This window comes from Argentina silus (assembly GCF_951799395.1).
Source record: "Argentina silus genome assembly, chromosome: X".
NCBI classification, from domain to species: Eukaryota; Metazoa; Chordata; class Actinopteri; order Argentiniformes; family Argentinidae; genus Argentina; species Argentina silus.
In genome coordinates, this window is record NC_139653.1 from 12,857,168 (window position 1) to 12,871,722 (window position 14,555).

The 14,555-nt window shown below is 38.9% G+C and overlaps 1 protein-coding gene across 1 annotated transcript in view; it reads left to right on the forward strand.

Annotated features, from left to right (window-relative positions):
• Window positions 1-10,366: 10,366 nt before the first annotated feature.
• khdrbs2 (KH domain containing, RNA binding, signal transduction associated 2) overlaps window positions 10,367-14,555 on the forward strand; it is a gene marked incomplete at both ends in the record, with an annotated part of 69,427 nt that continues 65,238 nt past the window's right edge. The window contains one exon of the mRNA XM_083696252.1: window positions 10,367-10,457. Coding sequence (XP_083552378.1) covers window positions 10,367-10,457 — 91 coding nt within the window. The remainder of the gene's footprint in view (window positions 10,458-14,555) is intronic.

The window sequence follows — 14,555 nt, forward strand, 5'->3', positions numbered from 1 at the left end:
CATTCCTGGGCCTTGTCAATTATTACCACAAGTTTCTACCAAACCTCTGCACCATGTTGCTCCCATTGAACTGTTTTCTGCAACTGGGAAGCAAATGGGAGTAGTCCAAAGACAGTGAATGAGCGCTCAAGAGCGCAAAACAGCTGATAAGCTCAGAAAAAGTATTAACCTATGGTATCAGCGCTGTATTGTCCCACAAAATGGCTGATGGATCCAAGCGTGCAATTGCTTTTGCCTCAATGTCTCTGAACCCCGCTTAGCGCAACTATGCACAGATTGACTGAGAAGACTTGAGTCTGGTATGGGGGATGAAGAAGTTTAATTAGCATCTGTACAGAAAACACTTCACCCTAATCACAGATCACTAGACCCCTAGTCTCAATCTTCAACCCTCATAAGTGTGTTACAGCCTTGGTAGCTGCACGCTTACAGCAATGGCTATTGTTCCTAGGTGCTCACACCAAACAGCATGGAAACGCAGATGGACTCTCATGGCTTCCACAGGAGTCACATCAAGCTGGAAATCAATAGACCCAGCTGGTGTGTTCCACCTGATTCAGATTGAGCCTTTACCTGTTACCAATACAAAAAGAGGCTAAGAGAGATGCGTCAGTCTAATTAACTATGATATGCTCGGGTGCACGCCAGGCAGCAGACCTTTAGCCCCAAGTCTGCTAGTTCAGAGGAGTCTGCCAATAGTATTAGTACACACAGTTTGGGTATTTTAGCTAATCATATTGAGACTGTTTCTGTCCCCCATCATGCATCTGGTATAATTAAGCTAAATAGACCGTCAGGTCCTTGTTCCAATAACCTGATGGGTTTAGAAATCTGCCCCTCTGCTGATAGCAAAATGCACTCTGTGTCTCTTTCCAACATCCAGCTTAAACTGGGCATACTAAACATTAGATCGCTTACTTCTAAGGCTAGTTAATGAACTTATTACAGACCATAAATTAGATGTGACAGGACTAACTGAAACTTGTCTTAAAACAGATGAGTATATTCAGTGAAATGAATCCTCTCCTCCTGGATTTTTTTTTATCATATCCCAGCTCAGAGTAACAAACAACCTTAACCCAGAATCTAGATATATTATTAGCCATTCTATAAATTCTTGATTACATCCTCTAAGCTATCCAGTTGTTTACTTGACCCTATTCCTACTAAGCTAGTTAAAGAACTTTACTGGTCCTAGGGGCTCCTTTACTAGATATTGTTAATCGTTCTCTCTCTTCTGGCTGTGTTCCTAGTTATCTTAAGGTAGCAGTCCTTAAGCCTCTATTGAAGAAGAAGCCAAACCTAGATCCAGAAACTCTTAAAAACTATAGGCCAATATCTAACTTGCTGTTTCGCTCGAAAATACTTGAGAAAGCAGCAGCCCACAGCAGCTCACTATGTTTCTGAAACAGAATAGCATATATGAGACCCTTCAGTCAGGTTTTAGGCCCCAACATAGCACTGAGACAGCTTTAGTCAAAGTAGTTAATGACCTATTGCTGGCTTCACACCAGAGATCTGTGTCTGTCCTTGTACTTCTTGATTTAACCGCAGCTTTAGATACTGTTGATCATATTGTCCTTTTAGAATGATTAAAGAATCTTGTTGGTTTGCGTGGTTTAGCGTTAGAGTGGTTTCGATCCTACCTAACAGATAGATACCAGTTTGTTCTACTATATGAGAAAACCTCAGCTCCCTCTAAGGTCCAGTTTGGTGTCCCGCAAGGCTCAGTATTCTCTCTGTATATGCTACCCCTAGGTAATATTATTTGCAAACATGGTGTACACTTTTATGCAGATGATACTCAATTTTATATGAAGTACCACGGCTGGAGTCTTTAGAAGCTTGCGTTTCGGACATAAAAAAGTGGATGGTGGGAAACTTCCTACTCCTCAACTCGGAAAAGACTGAGATGCACATCCTTGGCCCAAAGAAACAGAGAAACCTACTACCCTATCTGATGCTCAGTCTTGACGGCTCCACGCTCACTCCTAAGCAGGCAGTAAAAAATCTTGGCGTTACTATTGACCCTGATCTTTCATTTGATACACATATTAAAACCATCTTGAGAATTGTGTTCTTTCATCTCCGTAATTAGACATAGCATCCCATCTTTGGAGTAATCTTCAGATTCATGTTAGGAAGTTAGATTCAGTCTCAATTTTCAAGTCTAGGCTCAAGACTCATCTCTTTAGTCAGTGTTACGACCAGCCTTAGAGACCGATAAACCATCCTTGCTGTCTCTGCCTGGGGGCTGGCTTGCTGGGTGGTTACTGGGGCACCTTCTGGTGGTGTGGGGGCTGGCCTAGGCAGCTGCATCTCCCCAACCGATGCAGGAATTCCACTCTGGTGGCTGGTGTTAGCTGTTGGGGGTGATTCCATGCATTCCTCATCCCTCGGGGGTCAGCAGGCACTGGTGGGTTGGGGCTTTGGGCTGCTGGTTCCATCCCCATGCAGGTATGTGGCATGGTGGTTGCCCTGGGGATTTTTCCGCGTCTGGCTACAGTCATTGTCTGTGGGTGCCCTGCGCCGGTGGACGGGTCGAGGATGGTTCGTCCTGGGTGTTTGGTATTGGCCCTTCTACCAAGTTGGTACAGGTTGGGGGGGCGACATCTGCTGCCTGGGCCAATCTCGGGTTCTTCTTCCCATTCAGCGGTGGGTGGGCTCTTGTGGTGTGCAGGATTGGGTTGGCTGGGGCCTCTGCTGTAGGCCCTCCCAGTGCAGGCTTATGGCCCAGTACCGTGCAGGCATAGTCATGGTGCTGGCTCTGCGCATCTCGGGCTCATGCTGCTGCCCCCTCTACCCACCTGATGTCCCTCTGGCGGGCCGGCCCGTGACAGAGTGGACGCGGTGTAAGCGGCGTTGGCCTTGTCCCTTAGATGTGCCATGGGCCTCACCCAAGCGGAAAAAATATATACTTAAAGTATACTTAACTATTATATTTCTAGTATACTTGAGTTTAAATATACTAAAGTATATTAATTGATATTAAAGACCCATCTTAACGTTTACTAAAGTTGTATTTAATATACTTGTTAAGTATACTTGAAATATGTTAAACTGAGCCCTCTTCATATTTAAGTATACTTATATTAAGATTATCTGAAATGTACTTTCAACAGCCTTAGAATGTAATTTTAGTCACATTCAAAGCACCTGTCAAATAGTATGAAGTGTATTATAGTTTAATTATAATATTATAATAAATAATTAATAATGTGTCACCAGCATATTTCTGTGTATACTAAAATTACACTTAAATTAGACAGAAAACACATTGGTATTTACAGGATGTACTTTTAATATTACTTTTAATATTCAACCTTTATTAACACATGAAGTCCCATTGAGGTTGAGGGGGACATGACATGTAACTATGCAACTCTGTAACTCTTGCAGCAGGTCAAGCAAGGAGGCCCATAGGCTTCTGACTTGTACATAGTACATACTTTATCTTGGGTTAGGGTTAGCACTGTTAATACATAATCCAATCTCAAAATGAGCATTGAATCCAATAAATAACCAAACTGTAAACATGTTAACAAAATGTTTTATTTGAGATAGGAATGCTGGGTAATATGTAAAATACAATTAAGTATTTTATTCAAGTAGATTCTCAATGAATACATGGAAGTTCAACATCAGTACAAATTAAGTATACTTTCAATAGGTATAAAAAAACATTCATATATTTGAGGTATATAAAGTACACATTAAATCGATTTCAATTCCGCTTATGTGTACTTTACTTACGATACTTTATATATGCTGATTCTCTCCTACTGTTGAATGTATCTGTTTTTTAGTTTGCAACAGCCTCTAATCTTGTGTTGTCCTCTTTGTGCTCATCTGTCTGAGGGGCTCTGAGCCCCTCAAAAATAGTCTCAAGTTCCTGAATTCATCTACTCCACCCTATAGCCTGGTCCTTGCCGCCCCACTCAGGTCCCACCAGAAAGTTGCCCTTCACTATAGACCCCTGAACTGTTGCACCACACCACATTCCATATTAGTTTACTGTTCAGCACCTGATCAGCCAGAAGAGGATGGGTCCCCCTGGAGTCTGGTTCCTCTCAAGGGTCCTTCCTCCAAGGGAGTTTTTCCTTGCCACTGTGCCCTATAGTTTTTTCCTTAGCTTACTTTTGGGGTCCTATGGTTTGGTGTTAAATCATATTGTTTGTATTGTATTTATTGTTTATATTGTTTAGTATTGTTTTTGTTGTGAAGCACTCTGTGACATTTGTCTATGTAAAAAGGGCTATACAAATACATACAAAGACAAGTTGTTGGTTGATAAAAACAAATCTTGATGTCACACATCCCTAAAGAATTTAGTCTTTTGTCAATAATTACATGCTGTGTAAGCCTACATACTCCAAATGTTTGGCTTCTGAAAATCATGTCTCAGTGCTACAAACTCAAAATGCCCCTGCACAGAATGCATTCTAGATTAAAAGGAGAAGGAGACAAATCTACACAGCACTGACAAAGATTAGCCATTCATGTTGCATGGCTATAGAGTGTTCATCTCTAAGACATAACTGGGACTCTGAGAGGAAGGAAAGTGCAATAAATGCATTTAAAAGAGTCAGGTGTCCTGGGGGTTCGTGGTAGCACAATCTCAGTGGGATGAATTAAGGCTTTGTATTTCTCCTGGTAGACCTTATTTATTGATCAAAATAGTTATTATGCATTTAAGAAGACATCTGGGAGACCAAACACTTAAGCTATGGATTCTTTATTTAGATGTGGTTCTCACTAATGAGTTTGGTAATACAATCTTGTGTTTTTCCAAGAGAATGACACTAGACTCATTTCCTCTGCAAACCCCTCTGTAGCATGTTGTACCCTGTATCCAAACACAAAGTGATGTATGAGTAGATATATGCCCTCTGATATATGGCTCTGCTACTTCCAACTCATTTGCACCTTAAAGTCATTTGAACCTCAGGATAAATCGCACGTTCTAAAAAAACATCTATCTCTTAATAGTGCATGTGCATGAAATTACTGTAATTCTGATGGATTTTCTTGAGGAATGAGAACAATGACAAACTACACTGGTAAATGGTAAATCCTGATGTTATTGCTCTATGCTGTGTTGATATTGTTCATGTCATGCTTTTGATTAGATCTAATTTGTATGGCTATAGTGGTATTTAATTGATATTGTGAGTGATACAATACACATGTTATGGACATTTTAGGCATAATATAGTGTAAAATAGAAGGTGTTTTTTAGACCTTTAATTTGCTTCTGTGCCCTGCGAATACATGTGTGCCTGCTGTCAGACACTGCACTGTCATTCTTACAGTACAGATCTAAGTTTCCTGAATGCTGACAAGTCTTCACCTTTATTACATTACATAAACACTGTGTAGATACCACCAAATATGGCTTGCCTTCATAACCAGTAGGCCTAAGACAGATAGTGGATATTGATCAACTCTGACACTGATTCCCATGAATGTTTATGCTATAAAAAAATGGACTGAACAGATAAAGCAGTCACATACATTTGCTTTACTTATTGATATGCATTATATCTCTTTATGACCAGCACAGAACAGCCATGAAGCAATCTGCCTTACATTATTTCATGGCAGCACTAACAATACATTATTGAGTTATGCCAGAAATTGTTTTAAAGTGTCACAAATCACATTCCTAACAGCCACATTGCATTTATAATGCTACTTCCAAAATGATATGCAGCTTAATTTAGTTTTATAGACAACAGACATCTTGATTTCAATTTGTTTCCCCTGATTTGTTTTCTAGACAACTGGCTCATCTGCATCCTTTTCACCTGTCAGTTACATTTTACTGCACACCAGGGCTTAGAGAGGGAAACAGAAGATTAGCTTTTTTTTCCACTTTCTTTGTACACCAGAACCCTTTATTATGTGTGATAATATGCTTAACAGATTTCATTTTGTGGAGAAAAAAATAATTAATTTCCTGGCAAGTTAAATAATTGCACCTTTCATTGCAGTTCTTTTACATGTGGGAAATGGTTCAAAATGAAATAACTTAATTAAACTCACAACAAGATAGCCTACTGTGTACACATTCTTTCAATTAGTAAATAGGCCTACGTTATATTGTGATGCTTTATTGCTTTTATTATATTGTTTCTTCATGAAATGGATGAACCATAGTAACTGCTGATACATACAGTATTTTAGCTGTCGGAAGTACTGAAACAGGAAATTCAATTATCGCTATAAGGTCTGATATCCACATTTTTTGTTTCATCAGAGGTAATTATTAAACCCACTTTTACTAGGAAGCAAACCTGAAATTATTGTGGTTTACAAAGGGCTTCGGCTTGTCTGAATCCTGCAAACTTGCACACAAAGAGAGCTGGTTGTGATGACACTTTCAGCCAAGAGCAATGGCAGGAATTATTAGGCCAGGCCTGTATTTTAAAGCAGCCTAAATTCAGCGTCATGGCCCTAACATTACTGCAGTGTTGTGATTCACTGCACTATACTGAATATAACATTTCATAGAGTACCACTCGCAACGTCAGAATGTAAAGACAAAGTGAGAAGCCGATGAGAGCCATGTGTTCTCAAATTGACCATACCTTAATATCCTCTTTCCTTCACTAAACTGTGCTGGTTAATAATTCACACAAAGAGCTATTGCATTTCCACTTTCTAGGTCTCTGCTAAAATAACAAATCCATCATCTCCTTTTCCGTTACATTCACACTGTTTTTTTCATGTAGACTTCAATTACATCTGCCTTTAGATAGCATTACAGGCTCCACACATTTGGAATATTTGGGAACTGTTTTTACATTATATTGTTTATGCTTTGCTTGGTTATGCTTTTGGGAATCATGAGTAGTGCCAAATGTATCCGTTGATTTTGATTTTCCACTGGCATTAAGTAGTAATATACTCCAACTCCAAGGGGCTGTTTCCCAGACAGAGTTGATGCTACTTAGAGTAATCAAGAGTAAAACAGTGGATTTCTGAAACAGTGCTTAACTTCTTATTACTTAGTGCTGGACTATGGAGCCCCTCGCTAAAATACAGTAATGATTAATTAGAGGTCTGTGTGAGGTTGCTTTAAAACATGGGATGGAAAACAAATTCCAATTGTTTGTCATGGAGAGCACTGGATCAACTTGTCACATGACACCTTGGGAAGGTCTCACAAATAGATCTTAAATTAAGTCAGTAGGCTCAACAATGTAGGGAGATGAAAACTTTCAAAATGATTAGTTAATTTGAAATTAACAAACCTTGAAGCTGACTGTACAAACACACCATTATTGAAAAAAATCAGCATGATACCGCAACAGAAGCCAAGCAAAGAAAACCTGAACTACAATTTGCATGAACACAAATGAAAAAGCAGATGATGCCTTTTTAATCCTGGACTAGACGCACATCTAAAATGGTTGCACTCTGTGGTGTTCATAGGTCATTTCCTAACATTGCCATTGACAAACTACGGTAATCTGGCTCTGGCTAGGTCTAATTTAAATCTTCACTTAGATCTAGATAAGCTCTAATCTTCCTTCTGGAAATCAGACTTTTTAAATCTATGCTAGGGAAAGTCTGAGACTATTTTAAACCATGTCTGAGAAATGCAATTTAAATTAGTCCAGTTTAAAAGTGTAATTTAGTCTAGGATAAGGCTTAATGATTGATGGCGATGATTGATTGGTATTAACGGGCCCAAAGTGTGCCAAGAACACATTCCCCACACCATTACACCACCTCCACCATGAGAAGGTGTACAGGTGTTCCTAATAAAGTGTTCAGTGAGTGTATATTGGCTTTGTAATAACCATGGGCTGTAATTTTTGGATAGTATAATCAGCTCATGTTTGATAGCTTTATTTTCAACGCATACTGTTGTGTACAGTACAGTATGCGTTACCATGAGACAAAGTTAACCTTGATGCTGATGCAAGAGTAGCCACACCTTTGAAATGCTCAGACACAGATCAGAGCTTGGAGTAATAGTGGACCACAATGGCAAGAAACCGCCAATATCTGCATCTTATTGACAATATAAATGCAAATCATCAATCAATCAATATCATATTTGGACTCACCACTGAGTCTTGCAGTTTTATGTTTTGGCCACTAGAGAGCTGCAAGAATCCATCCAATATACAGTATATTACTGCATACGTGGTAAACAATATTAACATACTGTAGGAATTTATTTGGGACTTTGGCATCTTTAGTGATTTATTTGTACCATACTGTCTTTCATGATCCTTCTCTTGGATTAACATTCACAATAAACTGTTTGTATAATAATAATATCTTAACAAAGCAATGTACTCCTCTACTATCAGTGATGTATTTGCAACATACTCCTTCAGCAGCAACTTCTGAGAAGTCTGCTGGAATCCTGAGGTCATTGTTAAACCTTATGCAACTAACAACACCACAGCAGACCCATTCTGCACTGAAAAGAAAAGAACACTCAACAGACATAACTTTCTGATCAAAGTTCCAATAAATTCTTCATAAATGTTTTTTCTTTCCTTTTAAGAATATGGTTGTTATAGTTGTTGTATAGTTTTTTGTACTTGACCCTTTCCTACAGTACATGTTTAACAAATGTGTCTGCTGCTAATTCTATAGTCACACATGACTTACTGTTTTAGGCTACCTCGAGAATTGGAAATCAACCTTAACTGGAGTATTGCTTGACTATGTACTTTACACATTTTCTGAATCCAGATATAATTTGAAACAAATAGATGTGCAAGAAAATAACTGTCTAGCTCTGTGCTTTGCAGTAAGCCCTTCAACTAGTTTAAAACAAACTTTTATTTTGGGTTCTGATAGTGAAGAAAGTTTAACTAAGCTCATGATGTTAGTGATATTCTCCAAGAATCAATGGCTAAATATCATGTAAAAGTAGCAAATGGATGTACCAACCCAGATTGCCCCTTTGAGATCATTAGCGTTGATATTGTTGAACGTGTACAGTATGCTTTGTTCTAAGAGGCTGTGAGAGCTCTGTATGGTTCAAAGTGAATGAGAACCAAAAAGCATAAATAAGTATGACTCAAGACTATCAAAAGCAATGTTTCCCACAAACATGCCCTCATCACATTGGTGCTGATTGTAGTGTTTCCTCCTCTACGATGTATAATTGAAATGTAACTGTATTGAAATGTATCTGCAGTATGTTGTTACCAAGGTATTACCCCTTTATTCTGAGCAGTAAGTAAAGGTCTACAAAAAAATAGATAATAGAAGGCTGTAGAGTGGTTACAAAAGGAAAATGGCAATATGCAGGGAGCAAACATATACTTATCTGGAAGGGGAATGTCTGAATCATAATACCTGTTATGTTCGAATGTTTATTATTAAGATTGACCTTCAGAGTAAAGAAAATAAAAGTACGTAAAACATACGTAGTAGGTCAATATTAGATTATGATTATGCGCACAGGCACTTCATTGACACATACATCTGTAATCCATTCAATCATTAATTAGGCTACATTGTGTGTGTGTGTGTGTGTGTGTGTGTGTGTGTGTGTGTGTGTGTGTGTGTGTGTGTGTGTGTGTGTGTGTGTGTGTGTGTGTGTGTGCTTGCGTGCGTGCGTGCGTGCGTGCGTGTGTGTTACAGTGAGTACTCTTTGTAGACAGGTTGTCACCTGAGCTTGCAAAGAAATCCATCGGTTAGTATCATAGTTAAACTAAAATAAGAGGACTCCACAAAACAATCCACGAGGGACATTTTTTTTACATTTTCTTTATCAATAGAAGAAAATTAACTTTCAAAGAAGCCTGGGTACGCATGGCACAGATTTTGGATTCTAAAAATATCAGACCGATATCCTCATGTCTCAGACTCCCAGCTGTTATTGCCATAGCATTACCATGTTGAATCAACATGTAAATAAATTATTAAAGCACTGACGTGGTGTTTAATTTACACTTAAGCCTACCCTCACTATTATTCTCCCATACGTGAGCGATGTTCAGCACTATAGACAGAAGCAGAGGGTGGGAGATAGTCGGTGTGCATCGCATTAACATAGCAGTGTAGAGACCATTTGTTGTTTGCGAACTGTCTGTCCTGTGATATGACCAATCCTGTTACAGAGGGGCGGGGAACAGGCATTCCCTCTGTAGCTAAGGTGGATGCAATCCATGAGAGTGTCGCGAATGAGCGGGGTTTGGAGAGATGGGCTTGCACCTTGTTCTTTCTATCTCCCAGTGAAACATATTGTGCATTTTTAGTGATTTGTTACGACTTTTCCTGCGGTAGACTAGCTAAGATAATTACTAAGTGGAACCAAACCGGCCATTCCGACGATTAACACTTTTGTCGTTTCACCTGCACAAGCGGTGACCAGGAAAGGTACTCTATGATGGACCAGGACAAATACTTACCAGAGCTGATGGCCGAAAAAGATAGCCTGGACACCTCTTTTATTCATGCAATGCGCCTGCTCGCCGAAGGTAATGTGTGATAATGTTGGCAGTCCTGAATCCCTACTATTATCAATGTGTTAGATATGATAGGATATTTCGGTGGTTTCATCTGTTGGTGTTCTTTGACTGTAGGCATCATCTCCCACTGTATTTTGGGAAATAAATGGGTGGGTAGCCTACCTGTACTGATCCATTACGGCAGGTTTTATCAAATAAACTAGACTATTAACAGTTCTGGATTTACTGCCTTGTAGATCAGATTGAACCAGGATTTACTCTGGTGCAATGGAACACATTATTTAGGATTAATGTATTTATTCTCTAACCTGTTCTTACGATTCCTCGTCGCGTTAGCAGTTCTTCTAACCAATAGGGAATGTGGGACATGTATCTGTGTTGCATTTGTGTTATATGTGTAATGAATGAAACTTTGTTAGAGACAAGTTGAATACTGGCTCAAACTCAGTCCTTTGAACATGAACCGAGGCTTGAATAGTCTACAGGTCATGTTTTTCATTTCTATGGAAATTGAGGACCACACAATTTGGGTGTATTCAAAATTCAGAAACCAAAAAGACCTTCTCTATAACTTCAGCAAATAGGCTTTATCCTTGGTGATTTCTTTATATTTTGGATGTAACTTCAGACTTTTTACAAGGGCACAGTAACGTGTCCAGTTGTCCCCTAATACTGCAGCTATCAACCATTCTGTTAACCAGGTTGTCATTACAAATTAAACAAAGTGGATGGTACATATGCTGTTTAGAAATATGTTTGTGGGTTGGTTGTTTGTTAGTTGCACTTGCACTCTGAGATAACAATTCCTTAGACCAGTGTTTTCCAACCGTCGGTACTTGTACCCCGAGGGACTAGGGAAATCCCCTGGGAATACGTGGGAAGATTTTAAAACGTGCAACAAAAAACATGGGAAAAATATATTTTCAAAAAGGTTATGTTGCATTTATTTCAATCTCCATAGACAGTAAAAATTAACTGAGTTCACTGGTGTGAAATATCTAGGTTATTTTATATTCATAGGCCTACTTTTTTACTTTAGTTTCCGTGCGCATTGCTCTGTCTCCCTGGCCTCTGCCAGCCCATTGATCCGCTGCTCGTGCCACCTGTACCTGTTCCTCTGCTCGTGCGCGCCGGAGTGGTCCACCATTTAAGGTAACAGCTAACTTTCAGTTACAACTAGGCCTAGTTTTGGATCGATGACAGAAACGCGCTGTTCAAGTGAACCAGTGGAAAAGTTGAAAAGTACCGTCAATGTCATGGACAGTAGGCCTATGTCCTCCTTGGTTTTACCTCCACACCTACGGAGCCGCCTCTGTTTCCTCTACGGCGAAGTCCTCTCAATTAATAGCATGAAACCAGCCCATTTACAACGGCACCTCAAATTTCTCATTGATGTCCTCAATTCTCATACAAAAGTCTATTCGGGTACATATATTGGGAGTATCTCTATAAAATGTGATCTTTGTATTTATATAATTTGTCTGGATACTTGAAGATGTGAAATCCTATAACAAAAATATTAAACTGATGATAAGAGTACATGAGTATTATAATAATGCATTATCAATATAGTTAAATTATTAATTAATACATTATCAATATGGTTAAATGACATAGAAAAATAATATTTATATTGAACTTTATTTAGTCCAATTAAACCTAATCTAGGAATCACGCCGGTCTCACGCATGAGGGGGTAGGCTACTTCAGGCAGGTCAAAGTGTGTTAGGGGTACATTACCCAAAAAAGTTTGGGAACCGCTGCCTTAGACCTTAACCAAACCATTGGGGCTCAGCTTTTATGATGTAGGTGCTGATGGTTGACGTTGGATTTTCTGATTTTCTGGTCTGACCATTGTTACTAAATCAGGCCAGGTTGGTTTATATTATAAAAGAAGACAGTGTAATGTGGAGGAATGTTCTGCACTAAAGGAAGTCCTAGAACATGTGCAGAGAGATTTTTATCAGAGGACTTTCAGAACTGTATTTTATTGAGTGAAACCCGGGCAAGAGGCCTATTCTGCTTGTTCAGCAGTTTAATCAAACGAAAAGAGTTGATATAGTTTGGAGGCTGACAACTAGACCTTAAAGCCACATGCCATCCTTGATTGTACGCCTCCACTAACCTTGGTACAAACATGCTGTTAACTATACTATTGTTGATACAAGTATTATGTCTGTTTATCACAGCTTAAACCACAGCTACACATACTGAAATGATAGCCTATTACAACTAGTGCTACCACTATTACCACTGCCTTTGAGTCCATTTTTGAGATGGTGACCAAAGTATAAGTAGGTACTGTATACACTGGAATGATGCCTTCAATAGCGTTTTCTCACATGTTGGTTAAAGCTGTGTTACAGTTTGTAAGCATTATACTGTAAATATGAGTTACTGTAAATCACTGCCCAAAAATGCATACAAAGTCAGAATAGCCAAAGGGCATTTTAAGATTAGATAATGTTTTTCAGGTATAAATAGTGTTTTAAGGTGGATGTAAAGATTCCTTGTGTGTGGATTGCTAATTTCCATTAACTCAAGAAATAATTAGCTGGTGATAATCTATTGGTCTGATGGAGATTATATCTCCTCCCTCATTAATGGGAGGAATTCCACAAAGGGTCTGTATATGGCACAAATCAAATTAATTAAATTGGCAGTGGACTTTTGTCTTAAGTCGCTGCATGTGATAAGAGTATCATGTGTGTTTTGTTGTGCATGTCAGGCAATGGCTGATACCAGCCAGAGGAGACAGGTTGGCAGGACCAAGATGCTGAAAAAGCTATTGGTCACCTGCCATGTTGGATTCATCTGAACTGGTTCTATGTCAATGTAGAGCAGTATTCCTCAGTAGTATAGTCCTAGACGTTGTGTAGTGTGTGATGGCCAGAGCCCTGGAGAAAATAAGTACTCATTTTGAGTCAGTGTGTGCACGGCCAATTTCACATTCTCAGGCAAGATGCACCTCTCACTGAAGCAAGTGTTTCTACTGTATGTCGGTAGAGTGGGTCAGAGTACTGCAAAGTGATTGTTCATTTAAAGTGGTTGTCTTACATGCCATTGTTTGTGCTACCATAGACAATGACAAACATACTATACATCAATGATATATGCTTACAGTAGGTATATGATAGGTAATCAATAAACCACAGTCCTTAATCTGCTGATATGTATCTGCATTCATTGGTAAATGCAGAGTTGGGATTAGCTATATTCCATATCTGTATGTTCATGTGGAATATGTTACACATGAGTAGTTTTCTGCCACACCTCAAAGCCACTATTCCTTCGTTTCCTCAGTGTGTCCAAAAAGTGTTGTGTAAGGTATCATGGAATTATGGTTCAGTGGTTTAAAGTGGCATCACAAGACATCATTATGGAATCTGTCAGTAAAACATTAATATTTGTTATTTTACCCAGAAAATGGCTGTCAAGATTTGATAAGTATGCGCTGTAATGTCAGAGCAAAACAGAGAACTGCACATTCAGAGAAAAGAGAGAGCTGTCTGGTATTGCTGCTAATTTTGGATGTTCATTTTTCAGGATCAAGCATATTAACCAAAGATCATTGGCATCCTGTCATGTGAGTGTAAATAATCTGTATTTCTGGAAGACTGCTTTATTGTTGGTGCGAAAATGAATGAGTAATTATAGGACAACATTTGCATCAGGAGGCATTAGCTGAATAATAAGCTGTAATATTATCACCTATAGTAATTGATACCGTGATATTATCTCATGGAAATTAGAGTACGGGAAGTTTCATAAAGTGCTCTGGTGAATCATCTTTAGAGCAACAAATCAAAAACAAAAAATGATCTGGATAATTGTGAAAATGACCATAACCTGGTTTTCTAGTTTTCTTCATATCCTTGTTCTCAGTTCTCAATCCCCTACTGCAAAATGAGTCCTAATTTAGAGCAAGGACATCAAAGATACTGTTCACACTGTGATCCTGATCACAGAGAGAGCTAAGCATTGTCAGAGCAGATTATCCTTGACTTTTCTCAGACTTTCACCATGATAATGTATAATCCTGTTGAACCAGCAATTTGTTGACCGCGTTTGAAAAGATACATTTTGAGCAGTTTCCAACCAGCGCTG